The sequence below is a fragment of the Suncus etruscus genome, chromosome 6, assembly GCF_024139225.1.
Source record: "Suncus etruscus isolate mSunEtr1 chromosome 6, mSunEtr1.pri.cur, whole genome shotgun sequence".
NCBI classification, from domain to species: Eukaryota; Metazoa; Chordata; class Mammalia; order Eulipotyphla; family Soricidae; genus Suncus; species Suncus etruscus.
In genome coordinates, this window is record NC_064853.1 from 30,390,386 (window position 1) to 30,417,107 (window position 26,722).

The 26,722-nt window shown below is 40.7% G+C and overlaps 1 protein-coding gene and 1 pseudogene across 1 annotated transcript in view; one reads left to right on the forward strand and one right to left on the reverse strand.

Moving 5' to 3' along the window:
• The window catches only part of STIL (STIL centriolar assembly protein), a 53,546-nt gene that overhangs the window by 20,427 nt on the left and 6,397 nt on the right, over positions 1 to 26,722 (forward strand). The window contains exons 9-14 of the mRNA XM_049775156.1: positions 987 to 1,096; positions 6,045 to 6,159; positions 8,918 to 9,847; positions 15,616 to 15,778; positions 19,876 to 20,107; positions 24,668 to 24,878. Coding sequence (XP_049631113.1) covers positions 987 to 1,096; positions 6,045 to 6,159; positions 8,918 to 9,847; positions 15,616 to 15,778; positions 19,876 to 20,107; positions 24,668 to 24,878 — 1,761 coding nt within the window. The remainder of the gene's footprint in view (positions 1 to 986; positions 1,097 to 6,044; positions 6,160 to 8,917; positions 9,848 to 15,615; positions 15,779 to 19,875; positions 20,108 to 24,667; positions 24,879 to 26,722) is intronic.
• On the reverse strand, positions 20,220 to 24,198 carry LOC126010880 (small nuclear ribonucleoprotein G-like; annotated as a pseudogene).

The window sequence follows — 26,722 nt, forward strand, 5'->3', positions numbered from 1 at the left end:
AGCGTTTGCCTTTCATGCAAGAGGTCATCGGTTCGAATCCCAGCGTCCCATATGGTCCCCCGTGCCTGCCAGGAGCAATTTCTGAGCATGGAGCCAGGAGTAACCCCTGAGCACTGCCGGGTGTAACCCAAAAACCAAAAAAAAAAAAAAAAAAAAAAAAAAAAAAAAAAAAAAAGAATATTATTCAGCCTTAAAAAAAATCTTGCTCTATGAAATATGAACAGATCTGTACTAAGTGTACTAAGTGAAATGTCAAGCAAAAATAAAGCTGTGATCTAAAAGAATGCCATTTTATAAGGGACAAGTGCTTACAGATTTTGGTATGGGAGTGAGCATTTCTCTGAAACAAATTTTTCAGTCCTGGAATGATACCAAGAGATGAATTGTACTCATAGACACAGAAAACCAATAGATGGTTGTCAGGGGGAGGTCTTCAAGATACAAGTCCTGGGGATATAATATGGACTGTTATTTATGATAGTGTGTTGTGTATTGAAACTAACTCTGAGAATGGGTCTTCAAAGTTCTCATCTCTAAAATAATTGGTAATTGTATGATGATGGATATATTAATTAAAAGTTAATGTAGTGACATTTTTCATTATATACAAATATAAAATAATTGTATGTTTGTTTGTTTTTGTTTTCAGCCATACCTGGTATTGGCTCAGGGCGTGCTTCTGCCTTTGTGTTCAGAGATTACTCCTATCAGGCTCAGAGAGCTATAAGGGTTCTAGGAATCGAACCCAGGTCAGCTGTATTTAGGGCAAACACCCTACCTGCTATACTTTTTCTCCAGCTCAAATTATTATGTACTTGAAACTAATGTTGTATGTCAAGTGTATTTCAATAAAATTATTCTGAAAATAAAAAAAGATTAAAGTTACAGAAATTTTCCTCTAGCATTTCAGTTACTATATTTCATATAAATAGAATTTCCTGGTGTTTTTATTGAAGTCGAATTTTAACATACCAACTCCATTTCAGAACGTTGAACCTTCTGACAAAAATCAAGTCCAGCTCGAAATGAGTGCTGAGAGTCCAAATGCAGAAACAGAGTTTTTCGGCAAAGTTTCTAAGAATGTTTCAATTAAGAGGTAACAAATAACTTTACTATTACCATATTTTCTGGCGTATAAGACGACTTTTGAAACAAAAAAAAGTCAACCGAAAATCGGGGGTCGTGTTATATGCCCAGTATATCCTGAAAAATGTTTCAATATGCCGCTAAACGAAAATTGTCTGAATATTGCCACAAAACGAATTTTCCAACTCGATCCTGCACCAATCACTGCAAAGCTGCTCGGACTGCCTCTCTAACTCAGCCAATCCACGCAGGCTTTTTATGCATGCAAATTAGACAATGTTCTGGACCTGTATCTACACTGTCAAAAGCCTGCTCAGATTGGCCAGAGTTAGAGAGGAAGTCTATGACAGTAGAACCTTTGAACCTTTGCTTGTTGTGATTGTGGTACATACAGTTCCAGCACAGGAACGTTCTGTCTGATACAGCGAATATAGGCCTAAACCTATGTTTGTTTGTTTGTTTTTTTTTAACTTTTTTGTTTTTTGTTTTTTGTTTTTTGGGGGGGGGGCACACCCGGCATTGCTCAGGGGTTACTCCTGGCTGTCTGCTCAGAAATAGCTCCTGGCAGGCACGGGGGACCATATGGGACACCGGGATTCGAACCAATCACCTTTGGTCCTGGATCGGCTGCTTGCAGGGCAAACACCGCTGTGCTATCTCTCCGGGCCCCTAAACCTATGTTTTAACTGCAAAATTAGGGGGTCGTCTTATACGCCAGAAAATATGGTAAGTATTTTAATACTTTCATTAACTTTTTTTGTTTGTTTGTTTTTGGGGCCACACCCAGCAGCGCTCAGGGGTGACTCCTGGCTCTAGGCTCAGAAATTGCTCCAGACAGGCTCAGGGGACCATATGGGATGCCGGGATTTGAACCACCATCCTTCTGGATGCAAGGCAAATGCCTTTCCTCTATGCTATCTCTCTGGCCCCACTTTCATTACCTTTTGACGAACTAATTTCAGTTGAGTACTGTGACCAGCCAAATTTATGCTTAAAATCAAAGCTCACGTTCATTGTCCAACTTGTTCATTTATTCTGTTGTATGCCAGGTAATATGCTGGGAATCTTTTGCTATGCAGGAGAGACTGGGCAGATAGCTCAAAGGACCACTATGCATGCTTTGCATTAGGGAGGCACGGCATAATTCCCAACTCTGCATCATCCCTCAAACACCTCCAAAAGCATTCGGCAGCAGTGCACAGGGAGTAGTCCCTGAAACGCTGCCAGGTGTCATCCCAAGCCAAATGAAAAAACAAATCCCTAAATAAAATAAATGGAGTGGCATGCTCCCCTCCATCATAGAATATGATATATGCACTGATCATGGAATATCGAATGTTCTCCAGATTCTATGAAGAATATGTTACATTTACCAAATATTAACAATCTCATCTAAAATTTACTTTAAGGGATCACAGAATATTTTTCAGTAGTGAAAGGAATATTTTACCTGTGTGAAATCTCCAGTTAATTTGATCTCTGCCACAGGAAAGAAGAAAGACTGTGCTGCTTTATACTTTGACTCTGAGTTCAGAAACTATTGCTACTCTTTTTTTTTTTTTTTTTTGGTATTTGGGCCACACTCGGCAGTTCTCGGGTTACTCCTAGCTCTGCACTCAGAAATCGCTCCTGGTAGGCTCAGGAAACCATATGGGATGCCAGGAACCAAACCAGGGTCCACCCCAGGTTGTTCATGTGCAAGGCAAACACCCTACTCCTGTGCTATCACTCTGGCCTGCTATTGCTACTATTTTTGTTTTGTTTGTTTAGTTTTGATTTTGGGGTCACACCTAGCAGTGCTCAGGGGTTACTTCTGGCTCTGCAATTAGAAATCACTCCTAGCAGGCTCCAGGGACCATCTAGGATGCCAGGAATCAAACTTGGATCCATCCTAGGTTGTCGACATGCAATGCCCTACTGCTGTGCTATTTCTCTGGCCCCTGCTACTGCTACTTTTAAAGTTGCCTTAGTAGTTGATGTATATGTTTTTTATTTTACTTTTAAATGACTAACCTTCTCTGGGCCTTTCTAATACTTTTTTTTTTTTTCTATAAAACAAACTGATGGGGGGGGGGGGCCAGAGCGATAGAATGGAGGTAAGGCGTTTGCCTTTCATGCAGAAGGACGGTAGTTGGAATTCTGGCATCCCATATGGTCCCCGAGCCTGCCAGGGGCGATTTTCTGAGCATGGAGCCAGGAGTAACCCCTGAGCGCTGCCAGGTGTGGCCCAAAAACCAAAAAAAAAAAAAAGGAAATTAATTATAATACAAATTTAAATGAGATGTCAACTGTATAGATCATACATGATATAATGGTTGAGAATTAGGTGATGGTATATTTTGGGTTCAAGTCCTGTTTCTAAACTTAGCATTCCACATAAAAATGGTAATTTTGACTATTTTCCTTTAGTGCTATAGTAAATTACCAAAAATTTGTTGACTTAAAGCAATACAATTTTGGATCAGGGTATAAAATAGCTCCAAAGGCTGGATGGAGCACATGCCCTGCAGGTTCAAGACCCCAAGAATAGTCTCCATATCATGTGCATTTTCCCCAGCACTCTAGAGTGCTTGGTCCTCACTGTTCTGGGATAACTGCTAGTGATGCCCAGGGGATCATATGTGGTGCCAGGAATTGAACCCAGGTCAGCTTTGTGCAAATCAAGCACCTAATTAGTGTACTATCTCTCCCAACCCTCACCTCGTTTTGAGCTATTCATTATGCTGGTACCAATTCAAGATCTCTTTCGTCCTCTTATCTCTGGGGTTATTTAGGATTATATATCATATCAAGGTTACAAATTCTGTGCCAGTATTGATGATAAGGGATCATGTGTTTGGGTATATTCTCCATATCATTCTTTTTTTGGTGGGGGAGGGGTTTGGGCCACACCTGGTGACGCTCAGGAGTTACATCTGGCTATGCGCTCAGAAATCGCTCCTGGCTTGGGGGGACCATATGGGATGCTAGGGGATTGAACTGCACTCTGTCCTAGGCTAGCGCTTGCAAAGCAGATGTCTTACCTCTAGCGCCACCACTCTGGCCCCCATATCATTCTTTTTTAACTTTATTTATTTATTCTGGTTTTTGGGCCACACTTGGTGGCACTCAGGGTTACTCCTGCTTTGCACTCAGAAATCAGGCCTGGCTGTCCCTGGGGATATGGGGTACCAGGAGTTGAACCCAGGTCACCTGCTTGCAAGGCAAACACCTTACCACTGTGCTATGACTTTGGCCCCTGTTTTTTTATTTTAAAGATGGTAGAAAAGTTTATTATAAAGTAGAATTCTCCCCAGGAACTCCCCAAGAGGAACAAAGCATAGGACTACGTTCTCTCCATATCATTCTTGACTTAGTTTTTTTTTTGTTTTTTTTTTTTTTATTGTGAAGCCACACCCAGTAGTGCTCCTGCCTTTGCACTCAAGACTCAAAACTGTCAGATTGTTGGGACCATATGGAATGCTGAGGATCCCTGTGTTGGCCACATGCAAGACAAGCTCTCTTTCCACTGTATTATTCTGGCCCTCATTCTTGACTTTAAAGAGAGAATTTTGCATGGCTACTACAAACCTTTCTACATAAACATACCTTTCAGACATTCTAACTAGTTCCTAGTAGCACTATGAAACAGAGAAACCACTTTCTTTTTCCCAGATGACAGAGTTTAGCACATACTTTTGTTGATATCAGTCCAGATCTACCTGAGGGTTCATTTGTTTTTCCAGCCAAGGAGATAGGCTAGGATCCTTTCTTAAGATGCCATTGATGTCTAAGCTCTCTTAGCTTCTGGCTTTTCATTTCTCTAACCCATCCTATTGTTGCATTTATTTTAAATTTTAGTCTTAAAGTATTTCCAGCTGTTGAAACTTTTTTTTTTTTTTTTTTTTTTTTTTGGTTTTTGGGCCACACCTGGCAGTGCTCAGGGGTCACTCCTGGCTTTCTGCTCAGAAATAGCTCCTGGCAGGCACGGGGGACCATATGGGACACCGGGATTTGAACCAACCACCTTTGGTCCTGGATCGGCTGCTTGCGAGGCAAACACCGCTGTGCTATCTCTCCGGGCCCCCAGCTGTTGAAACTTTACAAATATTTTTCCTATGCTTTTCTGGGCCATGTCACTTGTGGCAATGACTGCAGCTAACTAAATCTAAGTGGAGGAGGCACTGTTGATCATTTTTCCACATTTTCCCATCATAGATGTAAATTCAAAGGAAAATGTAATTTCTTCCTGGATTTTCCTTGTAAACATCATGTTTAATATAGCAGTTGTGTATACCCTGCAAAATTATAAATTTATTTTTATTTTTTTCCATACCCAGCAATGCTCAGGGCTTACTCCTGGCTCAGCACTCAGGAATTACTCTTGGTGATGGTTAAGGGGTCATATAGGGTATTGGAGATCAAACTGAGGTTTGCCATGTGCAAGGCAAGAACCCTTCTAGCTATATTCTCTCTCCAACCCATAGTCTTAACTTTTCTGAAGGCCACTTCAATGTCTTATTTTTTTACATTCTCAAAGGTGATTAAATAGAAGATGTTCAGTGACATTCTTGATTAATTTTGACTCTGAGAATAACTATTTTAAATGAACTACAATTAGGGCTGGAGCCAAGTACAGCAAGGAATGTATTGTTGAGCACCAACAGGTGTGGCCTCCCCAAACCAAATAAATATATAAATAAACAAATAAATAAACGTACTATATTCAGGCAAAAAGGGTGGTTTAATTAAGTGTAAGTCTCAAAGAGGGTAGTTTATTAAGTGTAAGTCTGAGTTTGACTGGACCAACTTTATTGGGCAACTAACATTGGCCTAGAAAAAAAAGTTGTGGTTGTTGGATACTAAAATAAATTATCTAGATATGTGGTAATGTATTAAATCACTTTATTTCATTTCAAAAAGAAAGAATAAATGAAATAGATAACTGAAGACTTTCTTGTCTACCCACTGCTCTTTAGGTTCTCCCAAAAGTTGTCTCCAGGAAAAATGCCAATGAATGATCATGACTCTGGTGTTGAAGATGAAGATTTTTCTCCGAGACCAATTCCTAATCCTCATCCAGTGAGTCAGAAGGTATTGTTGGGGCCGGTGAGGTGGCGCTAGAGGTAAGGTGTCTGCCTTGCAAGCGCTAGCCAAGGAAGGACCGCGGTTCGATCCCCTGGCATCCCACATGGTCACCCCAAGCCGGGGCAATTTCTGAGCGCTTAGCCAGGAGTAACCCCTGAGCATCAAACGGGAAACCCACCCCCCCCCCAAAAAAAAAAAGGTATTGTTGATCTTAGAGAGAACTGGCTTTGTAGTTAGAAACCTGAAAATCTCTTTATATTAGAGCACTCAGTCAAACTACCTAAAATATTTATTTTGGGGCCGGAGAGATAGCATGGAGGTAAAGTGTTTGCCTTGCATGCAGAAGGTCAGTGGTTCGAATCCTGGCATCCCAATATGGTCCCCTGAGCCTGCCAGGAGTGATTTCTGAGCATAGAGCCAGGAGTAACCCCTGAGCACTGCCAGATGTGACCCAAAAGCCAAAAAAATAAAAAATAAAAATAAAATAAAATATTTATTTCATTTTAAGATATATTCAGCTATTTTTCTAGATAACGTGTGTGTAACTTTGTATGTATATATATTTCAAAGATACATACAATTGTTCTATATAATAATATATGCACATATGAATAATATATACATATAACCATTACTCCTAGCGAAAACTGAGGCCCAAATTGGTTAAATTGCCTTTTTTGGATTATACAACTAGTAAGTAGCAAAACTGGAATTTAACCCAGCCGCTTTGTTCTCAGTATTTAGTGCTTTCAATCTATATAGAGTCCACATTCTATACGAGAACCAGAATTCACATTGAACTTTCTGTTTTTTCTTGACCCCGACATTAGTTTTTATTACCATATTCTGAGAAAATACTCATTTGTTTTTAGAGAGTGCCAGTAATTCTTATCATAATTTTTGTTTGTTTGTTTTGAGCTACACCCAGCAGTGCTCAGGGTTACCCCTGGCTCAGAAATCGTTCCTGGTAGGCTCAGGGACCATGTGGGATGCTGGGGATTGAACCCGGTTCTGTCCTGGGTCAGCAGCATGTAAGACAAACTCCCTACTGCTGTGCTATCACTCTGGCCCCCTCTTCATAATCTCTTTATTGTAGCCAACTAGTGACTTATTTTAGAATTATGTTTTAATTGATTTAATAACTAAATAGATGAAAGGGGAAATTATAAGACTTTTAAAAATCACTATCAAGATGGGATGGGGCATTGGTGGTGGGAATGTTGACTGGTGAAGGGTTTTATGACTGAAACTCAACTACAATCATGTTTGTAATCATGGTGCTTAAATAAAGATATTATTAAGAAAATTCAATAGGGGCCGGAGAGATAGCATGGAGGTAAGGCATTTGCCTTTCATGCAGAAGGTCATCAGTTTGAATCCCGGCATCCCATATGGTCCCCCAAGCCTGCCAGGAGCAATTTCTGAGCATGGAGCCAGGAGTAACAACCCCTGAGCACTGCCGGGTGTGACCAAAAAAAAAAAAAAAGAAAAGAAAAGAAAAAGAAAATCAATAAAAACCGAGTTCAACACAGCAAGTACTTTGCTCTTTTCTGCTTTCATTTAATGGAGAAGTCATGAAATACTTATTGGAAGGACCCTATATATTTAAAATGCAGAGGGAGAGATAGTACAGCAGTAAGGCTCCTTGAATGCAGCTGACCCTGTTTGATTCCTGCTACCCTGTGGACTACTGAGCCCACCAGGAATGATCCTTGAGTGAAGAGCCAGGAGTAAACCCTGAGCACACTCATGTGTGGCCCAAAAACAAATTTCAAAAAGCAGAAACATTTGCTGGGGGTTTATTGAAGCATATTGCCGCTGATTTTTTTTTTTTTTAGAAAAAAAGACATTTTAAAACTGTTATACTACATTTTCCATACTGTTTTCTGAGATGTGAATCATTTAATCATTATTAGAATAAATGGAGCTCTGTTTTCCCTTTTTATGGGTGTGTGTATGTTGGAAATCAAGTTTCATGTTTGCATGGGATGTGCTTTACACACCTCCCTGATCCCAAGAGTTTCTTTATTAAATAAATTTATGAAGGGCCAGAGAGATAGTATAGTTCATAGGGCACTTGCATACAGTTTCCGTAGGTTTTATCCCCATCATCCCATACAATTCCCCGAGCTAGCCAGTAATGCTTCTTGAGTAAATCCTGAGCATTGCCGTGTGTGGCCCAAAAACAAAAAAGGTTTATGAAATACTTAAATTCTATTATTTGAATTCAGGTACTGGTACCTTGTTTATTTTACTCACAATTATATTCCTAGTGTTTAGTCAAATTAAGATCCACAGAAAAAATTTGTCAACTCTTAAAAATAAACATTTTTTTCTTTGGAGGGATGACATGTGATGATACTCAGAGGGTATTCCTGGATCTCCACTCTGGAATTATTATAGGTAGTGCTCAGGGGACCATGTGGGATGTTGGGAATAAAATCGGGGTCAGCTGCATGCAAGGTAAATGTATGTTGTTTTTATTTTTATTTTTGGGCCACACACAACAGTGCTCAGGGTTTACTCCTGGCTCTACACTCAGGAATTACTCCTGACACTACTTAGAGGTCCATATGGGACGCCAAGAATCAAACCCAGGTTGGCCATGTACCAGACAAATGCCTTACCCGCTATACTATCACTCCAACCCCAATAAAAAATACTTGTTAATAGGTACTAAATATGCGAAATAACTAACCCAAGACAAATGAAGCATGTATCTTCTAAAAACATGTTTTACCTTTTTTCGTGTTCCCATGTGTAGGTTTCTAAAATCCAGCCATTGGTTCCTGAGCTTTCACTTGTGCTAGATGGCAATAGTATAGAATCACATCCTCCTAAGCCATTGAAGATGGCACCCATTGAAAATTCTCCTGGTCACTTAGAGCGATTGCAATCCCAGCTGTATAATGAGAAACAGAGCCTACATGCTGAAATTGGAGAGCCTTCCTTGAGAGTTCTGCCAAATCAGTTAAACCAAAGCACCACTCCTTCAACACGTAGCAAAATGAGAGAGCCAGCTGCCTGTAAGAAGGGGAAGCCTCGTGTTAGGAGAGGTGTGCAGCCACCTCAGAATGGACCATCTGCAGAGGCAGTTGGAAACCCTCAGACAGTTTCTGCTGGAAGTATACACAAAGAAGAGTTTCCTGTAAGATCTTCCAACCCATCTTCTCTTGTCCCACAGCCCCTCCCACACAATTTTGTTTTTTCGGTTGATAATTCAGGAAGACCTGTGGAACTTCAGATACCTACTCCTCCACCACCATCTTACTATTCCACAAATGTTTGCAGTTGTTGCCAACATCATGGGCATATTCCGTACAACCCAATACATTCTTGGCAAGGAATGAACATCATGGGTTCTGTTCAAGACCTCCAGCCTGATGTCCTTCAGAAGCACTCATTATTTCACTCAAGTGGATATCCAGCTCTGTACCATAATGCATGTTGTTCTTCAAGTAGTCCTATAGCCTTGAGACCTCAGGGGCTTGTGGGTGGTTCCCCCCACAACAGTGTAGAACCATCTCCTATGGCAAGATTACCTTTGCACATGGATTCCTATAACCCTCAGCCCTGTGCGCTGTGCATGCAGACACCCAAGGCTGGGGCAGATGATGGAATGATGGGACTTTCTCCAGATGCTTACAGGTTCCTTACAGAACAAGACAGACAGCTGAGGCTACTTCAGGCACAGGTTTGCTTGTACTTCTTTCTTAGCTCTGTTAAATTCTTGTGTTATTGTTCCTTAAAAATAAGTCATTACTAATTACAGTTTATGGAGTAGAACTGCAGAATGTCAGAACTGGGGGACCTTTAGAAACTGAATTTTGAGGGGCTGGAGCGATATCGTAGTGGTAGAGTGTTTCCTTGCACGCAGCTGACCCAGGATGGACCTGGGTTTGATCCCCGGCATCCCATATTGATCCCCAAGCCAGGAGCGATTTCTGAGTGCCTAGCCAGGAGTATCACCTGAACATCACCGGGTGTGGGCCACCCCCCCAAGAAAAGAAAGAAACTGAATTCTGGGGCCAGAGTGGTAGTACAGTGCTTGCTTGCTTTACATGCAGTCTACCTATCTGATCTGCCAGGAGTGAGCCTGAGCATCACTGGGTGTGCCTCCTCCCAAAATTAAAAACAAAACAAACAAAAAAGAAACTGAATTCTATCCTGTTTTGCACAAAAGTAAAATGAAAATCAGAGAAGGAAAATAATTTATTCCATGACACACTGCTAGTTAAGACAAAACCAGGCTAGTAATGAGTAAAACCAAGCCTTCTCTATGTTGTGTACATCCTAACATACAACATAACTGCATTCTTCTTTCTTTTTTTTGCCTTTAATAAATTTTGCATAAATTTCTCAACCTTTACATACAACTAAATATCTAAATATATAGGCCCCCACCCCAGTGGATTCTGATACAAATTTAGTTTGTCAGCTATGTATGTATACTTCTTTGAACCAGTATACCTTTTTTATATATTTTCCCATAGCCATATTTTATGATACAAATAGTTTATATGTATATAAGTTTGTAGTTTTTTTTAATATTTGTTAATAAAACTAGAGCTTGTTATATTTACATACTGAAAAGATGGTGACATTTTTCAAATTCTACATTAAATGTTTTCCCTTTTTTTGTTTGTTTTTTATTTTTGGTTTTGGTTTTGGTTTTTGGGCCACACACCTGGCGGTGCTCAAGGGTTTCTTCTGGCTCTGTGCTCAGAAATCGCTTGTGGCAGGCTCCTGGGATGCTGGAGATCAAAAGTGAGTTGGCTTGCGTGCAAGCCAAATGCCCTACCCATTGCGCTATCACTTCGACCCATACATTAAATGTTTTACAAAAGATATCTGAGAAAAATATTTATTTTGCTGGGTTTCTCCTTTGTTTTGTTTTATTTTGCTTTTTTTTTTTTTTTCCTGTCCACATGTGGTGGTTCTTACGGTTTACTCCTGGCTCTGCTTAGTCATCATTCTTGGTAATGTTTGGGGGACCATATATGGTGCTGGGGATTGAACCTAGGCTGACCATATACAAGGCAAGCACCCTACCCACTATACTATCTCCTTGACCTGACCCCCCCCCCTTTTTTTTTTAATATAGTAATATCCCTATTAGAGTTTGAATACCAGGAGCCACTTTTATTTTATTTTGTTTTGTTTTGGGTCACACCCTTCAGTGCTCAGGAGTTAACTCCTGGCTCTGTGCTCAGAAGTCACTTCAGACAGGCTCGGGGCACTATATGAGATGCCGGGATTCGAATTGGAGTCTGTCCTGTGTTGGCCAAGTGCAAGACAAACAAACACCTTACCGCTGTGCTATCGTATGGGGCCACTTTTAATTATACTTAATCCAGTGGTACAAAACCTAATGAATCCTGCATAAGCATGACAATAGTGGGGCCACTGGGGACATACCTAACATGGGTGGGGTTGGCATGGCAGTAATTATGGCTTACTCCTGACTTTGTGCTCAGAAACCACACCTTGAAATGCTTAATGGGCCATATGAGGTGTTGGGGAGTTAAACTAGAGTAGGCTATCTTCAAGGAAAGAGCTTTAAGCTTTATACTATCCCTCTTGCCCCGATTTTTATCTTTCTACTCTCAGACTAGCTCTACATACTTATTGAGTAAAGTATCTTTCTGTTAATGATTTAGAAATGTACCTTTATTTTATAATGAAACTATCTTGTATCTAGTTCTATAGTGTATTTCTTTCTTTCTTTTTTTTTTTTTTTGTGTTTTTTTTGGGGGGGGGTCACACCCGGCAGTGCTCAGGGGTTATTCCTGGCTCCATGCTCAGAAATTGCTCCTGGCAGGCTCAGGGACCATATGGGATGCCGGGATTTGAACTGATGACCTTCTGCATGAAAGGCAACCGCCTTACTTCCATGCTATCTCACCGGCCCTCTATAGTGTATTTCTGCTTCATTGATTTGCCTCTCTTACCACCAGTACCATTACATTTAATTATGACAGATTTTAACTCTTTTGTTAAGTGTTTTGTTTTCATTTTTGTTTTTTGTTTGTTTTTGGGTCACACTCTGCAGTGCTCAGGGGTTACTCCTGGCTCTACGGCTCAGGAATCGCTCCTGGCAGGCTCGGGGGACCATAAGGGATGCTGGGATTCGAACTACTGTCCTTCTGCATGAAAGGCAAACGCTCTACCTCCATGCTATCTCTCCAGCCCCTTGTTAAGTGTTTCATATGTGATCTCTTCAGACATTAGCTCTCTTTATCAGTAAAGTGTGAATAATAATTGTTAATCTATGTAAATTAGAAGATTAAATGTATGTATTAGTAACTGGAATAAGATCTGACTCTAGTAACTGATCAACAAATGCCAGTTTTCATTTTTTTTTTTTTTTTTTTTTGGTTTATGGGTCACACCTGGCAGTGCTCGGGTTACTCCTGGCTCTACGCTCAGAACCATACGATCCAGCTATACCACTCCTAGGGATATACCCTAGGAACACAAAAATACAATACAAAAACCCCTTCCTTACACCTATATTCATTGCAGTACTATTTACCATAGCAAGACTCTGGAAACAACCAAGATGCCCTTCAACAGACGAATGGCTAAAGAAACTGTGGTACATATACACAATGGAATATTATGCAGCTGTCAGGAGAGATAAAGTCATGCAGAATGGTCTCACTCATCTATGGGTTTTAAGAAAAATGAAAGATATTCTTGCAATAATAATTTTCAGACACAAAAGAGAAAAGAGGGCCCAGAGAGATAGCACAGTGGCATTTGCCTTGCATGCAGCCGATCCAGGACCAAAGGTGGCTGTCCCATATGGTCCCCGCCTGCCAGGAGCTATTTCTGAGCAGACAGCCAGGAGTAACCCCTGAGCACCACTGGGTGTGTCACAAAAACCAAAAAAAAAAAAAAAAAAGAAAAGAGCTGGAAGTTACAGCTCACCGCAGGAAGCTCACCACAAAGAGTGATGAGTTTAGTTAGAGAAATAACTACATTTTGAACTGTCCTAATAATGAGAATGTATGAGGGAAATGGAAAGCCTGTCTAGAGTACAGGCGGGGGTTGGGTGGGGAGGAGAGAGATTTGGGACATTGGTGATGGGAATGTTGCACTGGTGATGGGTGGTGTTCTTTACATGACTGGAACCCAAACACAATCATGTATGTAATCAAGGTGTTTAAATAAAATATATATATAAAAAAAAAGAAATCACTGCTGGGGGCCGTTGCGGTGGCACTAGAGGTAAGGTGTCTGTCTTGCCAGCGTTAGCCTAGGACGGACTGCGGTTCAATCCCCGGCATCCCATATAGTCCCCCAAGCCAGGAGCAACTTCTGAGTGCATAGCCAGGAGTAACCCCTGAGCGTCACCAGGTGTGGCCCAAAAAAAACAAAACAAAACAAAAAAAGGCATGAGGGACCAAATGGGATGCCAGGAGTAGAACCACTATCCTCTGCATACCTCCATGCTACCTCTTTGGCCCTCAAAAAATGTTTTAATCCTCCCTGTAGTTATAGGTAATATTAAAGTTCATAGTAGTTTTCCTAAAGATAATTGTAGAATTTTAACTAATCCCTAAGTCATCAAAGCCTATGATTCAAACCACTATAAGCATACTATTGTGCTATTTTGTATTATATTGTACAATTATTTTCTTAACTTACTGTTGTACTTATTTTCTTAATAATGTCAATTCACTAAATTAATAAGATGAATTGAATGCAGTAGTATATAAGGAAATAAAAAGATCACAGTGCTAAAAATGGTAGGTTCCTTCAGTTTTAAGTGTAAGCCAAAAAAAAACCCCAATATTTTCACACAAAACTTTAATATAGTCATGTCATTATAATAGCCAAAAGAGAAAGCAGTTTAGATTGTTACCTACTGGTGAATAGCTTGTTTGACAAACTAGATATATAATGGGTTCTCAATCAACCATCAAAAGGAATAAAATATAGATGTATGACTTAATTTATTCTCTGAACATTTGCACAACAAAATTGTTTAAGGACTGATTTTTTTTCAAGAATATGCCTCATCATTAAGTGATACATAAAATTATTGATAGATATTACAGCATATTTGAACTTTGAAAACATAGTGCTAAGTGATGGGGCTGGAGTGGTGCAAGTGGTAAGGCATTTGCCTTGCACACACTAACCTAGGACAGACTGGTTTGATCCCTCAGCATCCCATATGGTCCCCCAAGCCAGGAAAGATTTCTGAGCTCATAGCCAGGAGTAACCCCTGAGCGTCATGGGTGTGACCCCAAAAAAAAAACAACAACAAAATGAAGAAAACATAGTGCTAAGTGAAAGATTCAAGCAAGAAACAAGATCTCACAATGTATGGTTTCCATGATATAAATATCTAGAGTAGGCAAATCTATACAAAGTAGATTTGAGGTTCCAAGAGCCAGGGAGAGGCTTAGTGGAGAGTAGCTCCTGACAGACACAGAATGTTTTGTAGGGATTGATGAAAATCTTCTGGAATTAGAAGTGATGATTGCAAACTTTGTGACTATACTAAAAAACCAATGAATTACATACAATAAAGCAGAGGTGGGGAACATTTTTCTTCAAGGACCATTGAGATATTTGTGGGCTGTAAACTCAAGTAGATGAATCTCAGCCTATGATAAGTGTATGTGTTGTCCTGTCATGTACCAAAGCGAGACCACCTAATTTTAATGGGTGTTTTATACCCCCAGGTCAGACATTTTAAAGGGTGAATTTTATAATATATGAATTCTCATTTTATTTTTTTGTTTGTTTGTTTATTAGTTTTGGCTCAGGACTTACTCCTGACTCTGATCATTCAGGGATCATTCCTAGAGGAAACCAAATGTGATGCCAGGGATCAAGTCAGGGTCAGCTATATACAAGGCAAGGGCCTTACCTCTGTACTATATCTCTAAGTCCTAAGTCTCACTTTTAAAAGAAGGGATGCCTTTTGGTGTTTGAATTTAAGCCTTTCTACCAATCTAGGCAAATCATTTTATTTTTATTTATTCATTTTTGTTGGGAGGGCATACCCATTTGTGCTCAAGGTATTCAAGGGCCTATATGTGGTACATGAATTGAAAGAGGATTGGGACTGGAGAGATAGCACAGCAGTAGGGCATTTGCCTTGCAAGCAGCCAACCTAGGACCAATGGTGGTTCAAATCCCAGCATTCCATATGGTCCCCCATGCCTGCCAGGAGTGACTTCTGAGCAGAGGACCAGGAGTAACCCCGAGCACCGCCAGGTGTGGCCCAAAAACCAAAATAAATAAAATAAGATAAAATATATTAAAAAAAAAAGAAAGAAAGAGGATTGAGTGCATGCGTGCAAGACAAACCCCCTACTGCTGTTCTACCACTCCAGCCCCAAATCAGTTTTTTTTAACTGATTGCTATAATACATTGTTAAATTCTGCTGCCAGTTTTGTTGATTACTTTGTCAGCTTAAAATATGTTTTTAATTGATATAGATTCAACGTTTATTGGAAGCACAGTCGTTGCCACCCTGTTCCCCTAAGACAACCACTGTTGAAAACACAATGCAAGCTGCTGGACAGATGGAGGTGGTTTCCATGGAATCACAGACGCCTGGTTTGCACATGAGAAAAAGTGTAAGCATTGCTGTGAGCACAGGTAATTTGATTTTTTTTTTTTATGTGTAAGGAATTTTTTAATTGGTTTTTGTGGGGCCGGAGAGATAGCATGGAGGTAAGGCATTTGCCTTTCATGCAGAAGGTCATCGGTTCGAATCCCAGCGTCCCATATGGTCCCCCGTGCCTGCCAGGAGCAATTTCTGAACATGGAGCCAGGAGTACCCCTGAGCACAGTCGGGTGTGACCCAAAAAAACCACACACACACAAAAATTGATTTTCGTATCTTTTTAAATATTTACATTGAAATGATATATAAATCAAACCAAAACCAAGATGATGAGAGAATGATTTCATGTCTTTCTATAATTGTACTCTTTGAAAAATAAAACTGTTCATACCTGAAAACTAATATGAGATCACATTAAGTAAAACACTATTTGTGGGGCCGGAGCAGTGTCGCAGCAGTAGGTCATTTGCCTTGCACACATCTGACCTAGGACAGACCGTGTTTGATCCCCTGGCATCCCATATGGTCCCCCAAGCCAGGAATGATTTCGAAGTGCATAGCCAGGAGTAACTCTTGAGTGTCACCAGGTGTGGCCCAAAAACCAAAAAAAAAAAAAAAAAAAAACCCACAAAAAAACAACCCACTGTGCAAGTTCACAGACTATATCTAGTTGTTTTTTGTTTGTTTGTTTGTTTTTAATGTATTCAGTATTAGATACAGAGTTAAAACGTTGTTGATGGCTGAGTTCCAGTCATACAATGTTCCAGTACCCATCCCTTCATCATTGTATGTATCCTGCCCACCAATGGCCATAGTTTCCCTACCATCTCACCTACACACATAGCCAGCCTTTATTACATAATAAACACTTTTCTTCTCTCTTTTTTCTCCCACCCCACTTTTTTCCTCTTAGATACCATAGGTGCAATATTATTATGAATCAGAATATGATTCAGAATCAGAATATGTATCAGAATATCACTTTACCTTCTTTTAGCACCCGGATTATTTCCAATTATATTGTCATAGTGATCCCTTCTCTGTCCTAGTTACACTCCTTGGCTTCATTCCCACCTACCCTCCACATCCCTCTCCATACTGTGGCAAGCTTCCTGCTATAGACCAGTCCTCCTGACCCTCATCTCTGTCATCTTTGGGTATTCTCATAGGACTTTTTTCTTTTTTGTTTTTTTTTTTGGGGGGGCCACACCCGGTGACACTCAAGGGTTACTTCTGGCTATGTGCTCAGAAATCGCTCCTGGCTTGGGGGACCATATGGGACGCCGGGCAATCGTACCATGGTCCATTCCAGACTAGCTCGGGCAAGGCAGATGCCTTACCCCTTGTGCCACCACTCGGGCCCCAGGATTTTTTTTTTTAATATCCTGTACAAGAGCGCAATCATTCTGTCTGTCCTCCTGACTCATTTAACTCAGCATGGTACGTACTCTATAGAAGAAAATTTCATGACTTCATTTTTCCCAAACATCTGTATAGTATTCTAATATGTAGATGTACCATAATTTCTTTATCACTCATCTATTCTTGAGAACTTGAAGTGTTCCAAATTCTGGCTATCATGACTAGCGCTGCAGAAATGCGGATGTCTTTTCAGCATTGTGTGGGGTCCCTATAGTATATTCCCAGGTGTTCTGTTGCTGGGTCAAATGGAAGCTGAATTTCTAGTCTTTTGAGGAATGTCTATGTTGTTTTCCAAAAAGTTTGAACTAGTCAACATTCCCAAAAGCAATGAAAGTCTCTTTCTCCCTACATCATGTCAGCACTGGTTGTTCTTTTTCTTCTTTTTGATGTGTGCCAGTATCTGGTGTGAGATGATATCTTATTAATGTTTTGATTTGCATCTCCCTGATGATTAATGATGTAGAACATTTTTTATTTGCCTTTTGGCCATTTGTATTCTCTGAGTAAGTTTAGTTCATCTTTCCAGTTTTTGATGGGGTTGGATGTTTTTTCCTTGTTAAGTTTTACCAATGCTTTCTTGAATATTAACCTCTTGTCAGATGGATGTTGGGTAAATAATCTCTCCAATTCCATGGGCAGTCTTTGTATCCTAGACATCATTTTCTTTGAGGTGCTTCTTTTTTTTTTTGGTTTTTGGGCCACACCTGGTGACACTCAGGAGTTATTCCTGGCTGTGCGCTCAGAAATTGCTCCTGGGTTGGGGGACCATATGGGACCCTGGAATCGAACCAATGTCCTTCCTGAGTCAGCTGTGCAAGGCAAATGCCCTAATGTAACATTCCCTCCACCATTTTCCCCAGTTTCCGATCCTACCCCCAAGACTGTCCCTTGACAGGTATGAATAATTCACTTAATATTGCTTGCTATGAATAAATGGTAGTGAATTATTGAAAAAAACTTCATTTAAAGAAGATTTATGGGCTAGAGTGATAGCATAGCGATAGAGAATTTGCCTTGCATGCAGCTGACCCGGGACAGACCCAGGTTCGATTCTGGGCATCTCATATACCCAGGAGTAGGCTCTGAGCACAGAGCCATGAGTAACCCCTGAGCACTGCTGGGTATGGCTCAAAATTAAAAAAAAAAAAAAAAAAAGGGAAAAGAAAAGAAAAATTGTGGGAGCTGGAACAATAGTACGTGGCAGGTAGGGCATTTGCCTTGCATGTAACTGGCGTGGGTTTGATCCCCAGCATCCATATGGTCCCATGAGTATCCCCAGGAATCACTGGGTATGGCCCAACCCCCCCCCCAATTTTTTTTTATTTGAATCATCATGAGATAGTTAAAAAGTTGATGTTTCAGTTAGACACTGTCAAACAACCATCTTTTCATCAGTGTTCATTTCCCACCTTCCTTCCAATCCCCTTACCCTCCTCACTGCCTGCCTCTTGAGAGACACTTTTTTTTTTTTTTTTTTTTTTTTGGTTTTTGGGCCACACCCGGCAGTGCTCAGGGGTTACTCCTGGCTCTATGCTCAGAAATAGCTCCTGGCAGGCACGGGGATATGGGACACCGGGATTCAAACCAACCACCTTTGGTCCTGGATCAGCTGCTTGCAAAGCAAATGGCGCTGTGCTATCTCTCCGGGCCCGAGAGACACTTTTTTCATCTTTTTTTTTTCCCTCTTGTTTCCTTTTAGGCACTGTGAATTGCAATACTGTTATTAAAAGGGTATCATACATATTACTTTACTATCTTTCAGTACCCAGTTTTTTGTCCAGAGTGATCATTTCCATTCCAAATTATCATTATCATAGTGAATCCTTCTCTGTCCTAACTGTAAGTTTTGTGGTGTGCATTTGTGGCTCGTTTCCTACCATGGACCAATACTCCTGGCCCTCCTTTCTATTATCTTTGGTTATTATTCCCTAGAATAACTTTTAATTTTCCTCCTTAAAATATTTTGGATTAATTTTAGTTCCCAGTACTTTTTTTGGGGGGGAGGTGGGCCACACTCAGAGGTGCTCAGGGGTTACTCCTGGCTCTGCGCTAAGATATCACTCTTAGCAGACTCAGGGGATCATATGGGATGCCGGGAATCAAACCCAGGTCCATCCCAGGTCAATCATGTGCAAGGCAAACACCCTACTGCTGCGCTATCACTCTAACCCCAGTTGTTAGTCAGTACTTCTTAGTTTCTCTCATGATAGTAACATCTTGTATGAATTTTCAAAAATCAAGAAAAGAAACATACTAAGTTGGTGTTGTTATTAACAATCTAGATTATTTGGGGGGCTGGAGCGATAGCACAGCAGTAGGGCGTTCACCTGGTACTCAGTTGACCCAAGACAGACGGTGGTTCGAATCCCAGCATCCCATATGGTCCCCCGAGCCTGCCAGGAGTGATTTCTGAGCAGAAAGCCAGGAGTAACCCCTGAGTGCCAGGGGGTGTGACCCAAAAACCAAAAAAAAAAAAAAAAGTCTAGATTATTAGAATATCTCCATTATTCTTTTCTGCACTCCGAAATTGTTCCTGGCAAGCTTGGGGGAACATAAGGCATTTCTGAAGCAATGTAATCTAAAAATGATCAGAGATGATGGTGTTAATTAATGTGCTTGGCTTAGGGTAGTCCAACAAAAAATTTATCAGGTAATTATTTTCTTAGTTGGCTATTCGGTTCAGAATGTTGAATTATTTAACTTCCAGGTGCCAGTTTGTTTTGGAATGCTGTAGATGATAATCAGGCGCCTGAATCTCAGCTAAAGCAAGATGATACCAAGATTTCTAGTGAAGATATGAATTTTTCTGTTGATATTAACAATGAAGCCACAAGTCTTCCTGGCAGTGCATCTTCTTTAAAAGCAGTTGATATTCCCAGTTTTGAAGAGAGTAACAGTGCTGTGGAAGAAGAGTTTAATCGGCCACTTTCTGTGTCCAGGTAAGGCTTTGCTGCTATTCATGCTACTTCTTGACTCTTTTTTTTTTTTTTTACTGTTTTAAAATTTACTTAACAAAAACAATCAAGAAAACGTACACAACCCAGTTTTATATCATAGAAAGATACAATGAAGAATATAAAAAAGCAATTTGACTTCTGAACAACCGCTGTCTATTCGTTCCAAGGCTTCTAACATGATGATACATTTCCCCAAATTACCAACATTTCAATATTATTCTGTTGCCTACACATTCATCTATCACAAGATTCATAAAGGGATCAGATCCTTGCCGTATTCCTTGGACATGTCTGCCACCATTCAATTTCAACGATAACCTGTCTTCAATAAATTTTTTCAGCTGGAGGGGGTGAGCTTTGCTCAGGGTGGATACTCGGTGGACTCACGATCACATCCAGATGAACCTTCTTTACTCTTTTCTTTTTGGGGGGTCACACCCGGCAGCGCTTAGGGGTTACCCCTGGCTCCATGCTCAGAAACTGCCCCTGGCAGGCACAGGGGACCATATGGGACGCCAGAATTTGAACCACTGTCCTGCATGAAAGGCAAATGCCTTACCTCCATGCTATCTCTTCAGCCCCCTTCTTTACTCTTTTTAAGGTCTTTTTTCCCCCTTGGTTTTCTCACTCAGAAACTACATATATAAGTTTTTTGTTTTGTTTTGTTTTTGGGTCATACCCGGCAGCACTCGGGTTCCTTCTGGCTCTACACTCAGAAATCGCTCCTGGCAGGATGGGGACCATACGGGATGCTGGGATTCGAACCACCTTCCTTCTGCATGCAAGGCAAATGCCCTACCTCCATACTATCTCTCCAGCCCTCTGAGGCCATATATTTTTCTAAGTGATATTTTGATTACATTTTTTTCAAATATGTATCTCACAGTTCTGAACTTTCTAGAACTTTCCCTGACATTATTCATTGGATGTGTGACAGTTGTTGAATTAGAGCATCTGAAGAAAATTTCAAAACACATATACTTAACTCTGGGGCTGGAGTGATAGTACAGAGAGTAGGGTGTTTGCCTTGGCAGGTGGCCAGCCCAGGTTTGATCTCCAGCATCCCAGATGGTCTCCCCAAAACCTGCCAGGAATGATCCCTGAATACAGAGCCAGAAATCCGTCCTGAGCATAGCTGCATGTGGCTCAAAGGCAAAAACAAACAAATTCTTTTTTGGTGGGGCCAACAGTTTTACACCCAGCATTTTTCAAGGCATACTCTTAGCTCTCTGCTCAGGGATCACTCCTGTCAATGCTTGGGGGACCATATGGGATGCCCAGGACTAAGTCTAAGTTGCCACATGCAAGGCAATCACTCTACCAGTTGCAGCATGGCTCCCGTCCAGAAATTCTGATAACACTAGATGGAAATGGGGTCTCTACGGACTAGATTTCTGCGTCTAGATTTAAGAGTTTTGGTGTTTTCATTAAAGTGTAAGTAGTTGAAAATAAACAGTCTGATGTTTGGGGAGCAGGTAGAAAGCTGCTGAAGGAATAAACAACTGTGGACTATCCAAGGTATAACTGATGATGTGCTAGACACTGTATCTAAATCTTTCTCAAATTTTCCAACCCAGGAAGACAGATAAATTCTTTTTCCTATTTTATAGTTGAGGAAGCCAAGGCTCAGAGGAGATTAAGACATTTGCCACAGGGCCCGGAGAGATAGCACAGCGGTGTTTGCCTTGCAAGCAGCCGATTCAGGACCAAAGGTGGTTGGTTCGAATCCCGGTGTCCCATATAGTCCCCCGTGCCTGCCAGGAGCTATTTCTGAGCAGACAGCCAGGAGTAACCCCTGAGCACTGCCGGATGTGGCCCAAAAACCAAAAAAAAAAAAAAAAAGACATTTGCCACAGACACAGTGAACATATAGAAAACTATTATAAAGGAATATATGTGATATCTGAAATAAAATGAATTACTCATAGGGGTCAAAGAGAGGGTGCCAGAGAGATAGCAGCAGTTTTGCTTTCTCTGCATGCAGCTGGCCCCAGTTCATTCCCTGATCCCACATATCCTTCGAGCACAACCAGAAGTGACCCTTGAACATAGAGCTAGAGTAGTTCCTATGCAACATCTGAGAGTAGTGCACTCCTCCCACCCCAAGGAAAAAAAAAGATAAAAGGTGAGAGAACATTTTAAAAAGGTTAGGGTTTTGTCTTTTAATTTTTTATTTTTCTAAGTTTCTTTTAGCTGTTTGAGTCATATCCAGCAGCATTAGGGAACTATCCTAGCTTGACACTGGGGTTGGGGCAGTGGGGTATAAGTCTCTCCATTGCTAAAGGTCAGGACCAAGGTTCTTGCATGCAGACATGCACTTTAGTCCTTTGAGCTATCCCCCTAGCCCTGTAGGTTAGAATTTTAGTTTTAGTAGATAACTTAATCTTTATTTATTTATTTTGGGGTGTGTGGTCATTCCTAAGACGGAAACTTGGAGGTCACTCCAGAATAAAGCTCTGAGCATAGTCAAGTGTAATCCCAAAACTAAAAAGAAACAAAAAAAGTTTAGAATAACTATTAGGGGCTAGATGATAGTATAATGGGTAGGGCATTTGTCTTGAATATGATCTGCCAAGTTCAGTCCCTTGACATACCCTATGGTCCCCAGAACTCGCCAGGATTAATTCCTGAGTGCAAAGCCAGGAGGAACACCTGAGAATCGCCGATTTGGCCCCAAAACAAAGACAAAAACAAAAAAAAGTTAAAGCATTTCAATAAAAATTAAAAGATGTACCTACGAATATTTCAAATAAAGAATATATATATATATATTATATATATATATATATTTTTTTTTTTTGGGTCACACCCAGCGGTGCTCAGGGGTTACTCCTGGCTGTCTGCTCAGAAATAGCTCCTGGCAGGCACGGGGGACCATATGGGACACAAGGATTCGAAACAACCACCTTAGGTCCTGGATCGGCACTGCTGTGCTATCTCTCCGGGCCCAATATATATATGTTTTTTAACTGATAAAGAAGGGCTACTCCATTTCTTCCTTTTCTATCCATCTCATTAAAATTAAGTACTATTAGTTACTAATTTACCTTTCTTTTCTGTATTTAGCACAAATGAACAGAAATGTCTGTGTTCCATATGTTATTTCTTTATTACACAGATCAGTCTCACAAACATTAGATGCATACAAGACAAACGTTAACCTTTGTACCACCTTCTGGCCTACCATAAATTTTTTTTTATGGTTTTTGGACCACATCCAGTGATGTTTAGGGGTTACTTTTGGCTTGGCACTTAAGAATCACTCCTGGGGCCAGAGTAATAGCACAATGGGGAGGGTGTTTGCCTTGCAAGCTACTGACCTGGGTTTGATCCCCAGCATTTCATATGGTCCCCAAGCCTGCCAGGGTTAATTTCTGAGCACAGAGCCAGGAATAATTCCTGAGTGCTGCCAGGTGTCACCCATAAAAAACAAAAAACGAAAAAGAATCACTACTGGCTGGCTCAGGGATGCTGGGAATAGAACCTGGGTCAGCCATGTGCAAAGCAAACATCCTACTTGGTGTACTATTGTTCCAGCCCCTCCAAAACTATTTTTAAAATATGTATTTTCAGTGCAGGAAAGGGAAAATATGGCATTTGCCAATTTTGAAAGTAACAAATGTTTATTATATAAAATTATATTTCTTTTTTATTTCTCTTTTTTGATTATGCTGGGTATTTTGATTATGCTGGGTATTGAATCCACAGTCTCACGCATACAAGGCAAATGCTCTAACACTGAGCTACATCTCTGGTCTTTCATTATATAGAATTTGAAAAATATACAAAGCATAAAGAAGAAAAGAAATGTCACCAGGTATAAAGTAGACTATAAATGGCAATGTACGAGCTTTCTTGTAACAGGGATTTTAACTATATTTTAAGACTTAAACATTAGCTATTCTAAAAATTTATTTTACCAGGTTAGGGATAAATGGTTGTTTTTCAACTGTCATAGAAAGCTGTATGGGCTGGGAGACAGCTCAAGTGATAGAGTATATATGCAAGTCTCTGAGTTCTGTGCATGTCTCTGTGTGGCCCTGAGCAATACTGCTGACAATGGGCTTAATCATTGTCCAGCCTTATGGGCCAACCCTTCCTGGGAGGGACCTCTATTAAAAATGAAGAAAGTAGTTAAAAATATTGTGGATAACTTAAATATCTCACCATCCAATTTGTGTATAGCTTATCAAAGTTTATATAGGGGAGCTGGATAAAAATACAGCAGATAGTTTGTTGCTTTGCACATGATTGACCCAGGTTTGATTCCTGAAATCCCTATGGTCCCTTAAGCCCACCAGGAGTAATTCCTGAGTGCAGATTAGGAAGTAACCCCTGAGCACCACCAGGTGTTGGCCCAAAACTAATTAAAACAAAAACAAAAAACAAAAAACCTCCAACGTTTATATAGGTTCACTTAAGCTGAAAGTACAAACTATAATGTTAATTATAATGTCACCCCTTCCCCCCCACAATGTTACTGTACTTCAAATATGTTAAAGATGCCTTGATAGTATTTAGCATGTCTGTTCTTTCAAGCAGCTCTTCTCCAATTGTGAAAAAAGAACCCAAGGTACCAGTGTTCTTTCCACATTCACTGCTGGCAGAGGATGTGAATTTGTGTTTGCAGAATGGACCAATAGAGGGCGCCAATAACAATTCTGTAACAACTGAGGAACCAAACACTGAACAAGTTCCACAATCCTTGCCTCATCAAACTTCAGATAACCCGAAAATATACCAGGACTTACTGGTAAGCAAACTTTTTTTTTTTTTTTGGTTTTTGGTTTTTGGGTCACATCTGGCAATGCTCAGAGGTTACTCCTGGCTCTGTGCTCAGAAATTGCCCCTGGCAGGCTTGACACCATATGGAATGCCAGGAATCAAACTATCATCGGTCCTGGGTCTGTCGCATACAAGGCAAACGCCCTACTGCTGTGTTGGTAAGCAAACTTGAAGTGTCTCATCTTTTATGAGATGGTTATTTAGATGGGGCATAAGCTTTTAAATGAATTTGCACCTTGATAATAAGTATTTTCCCAAATTGATATGTCATTAGTTTAACTTTTTTAGAAATGATAATCTGAGTTTAGTAATTTATGGTAAGCATGCCAGTCATCAGGTACTTAGATAACCAGGGTAAAGGTCTTATTTTATTTTATTTTTCTGGTTTTTGGACCCCACCTGATGATGCTCAAGGGTTCCTCCTGGCTCTGCGCTCAGAAATCGCTCCTGGCAGGCTTGGGGAACCAACCATATGGGATGACAGGAATCGAGCCCAGGTCTGTCTTGGATCACCTGCATGCAGGGCAACCTTCCTACCACTGTGCTATCTCTCCAGCCCCTTTATTTTATTTTATTTTATTTATTTTTTGGTTTTTGGGTCACACCCAGCGGCGCTCAGGGGTTACTCCTGGCTCTGTGTTCAGAAATCACTCCTGTCAAGCTCGGGGGACCATATGGGATGTCGAACTCGAACCGGGGTCCATCCTTTGGGGGCTCTGGCCTCCCTTTATTTTTTTAGGGTTTACCAGTTCATCATTTAGTGAGGCCTTATTTAAAATATATATCTTGCTGAGGTGCCAAAACAACAGTACAGTTCTTTTTTTCTGTACTATTTGTAGAGTAAGCACTTGCTTTGCATGTGGCTGACTCAAGTATAATCCCTGAGTGCAGAGCCAAGAACAAGCCCTGGATACTGCCAGGTGTGATCCAAAAATTTACTTATCTTTCTCTCTGTGTGTGTATTTCTGAAGTACAGGGGGCAATGCACTTGCCTTACATACAGCGTCTGTCCCCAGTACTATATAGTCCCCGGAAAACCATTAGGTAAGACCCAGCCTCTCCATCATATATCATATATCTTGCTGTTGTGCCAAATGCAAACAAAAATCAGTACCAGAAATCATCAGTGTTTTTGAAAGCAATAAAGAGAAAAAATACTTATGAAAATTAGAGAGGAAAATTTATGATACACGATCATTTTTCAGACAAAGTATGATTTAAAATTTTTGTTTCTAGTTTATCATAATTTCTTAAAAACGAAGTACTACTCAAATGACTTCACATCTTATTGTGCAGTAGTTTAAGGTGGTTGCCTTGCATGCCACTGCAGCTCTGTTTTTTTTTTTTTTTTTGGTTTTTGGGCCACACCCGGCGGTGCTCAGGGGTTACTACTGGCTCTCTGCTCAGAAATAGCTCCTGGCAGGCACGGGGGACCATATGGGACACCGGGATTCGAACCAGCTACCTTTGGTCTTGGATCGGCTGTTTGCAAGGCAAACACCGCTGTGCTATCTCTCTGGGCCCTGCAGCTCTGTTTGAATTCCCACACCACATATGATCTCCTGAGCCCCAACCAATCCTGAGCCTGAAGTCACCACCAAATATGACCCAAAAACTATAAAATAAATGGGATGGATCAAAATGGACCAATTCTGGGGCTAGTTAGAGGGTACAATGGGTTGAAGCACTGTATTGCATATAGGAAGGAGACCCATACTTGATCCTCAGCACTTCGTAGTCCCCTGAGTAGCTCCAGGAACAATCCTGGATCATAGCGCCAGGAGTAGCCCCAGAGCACTACCAAATGTAGTC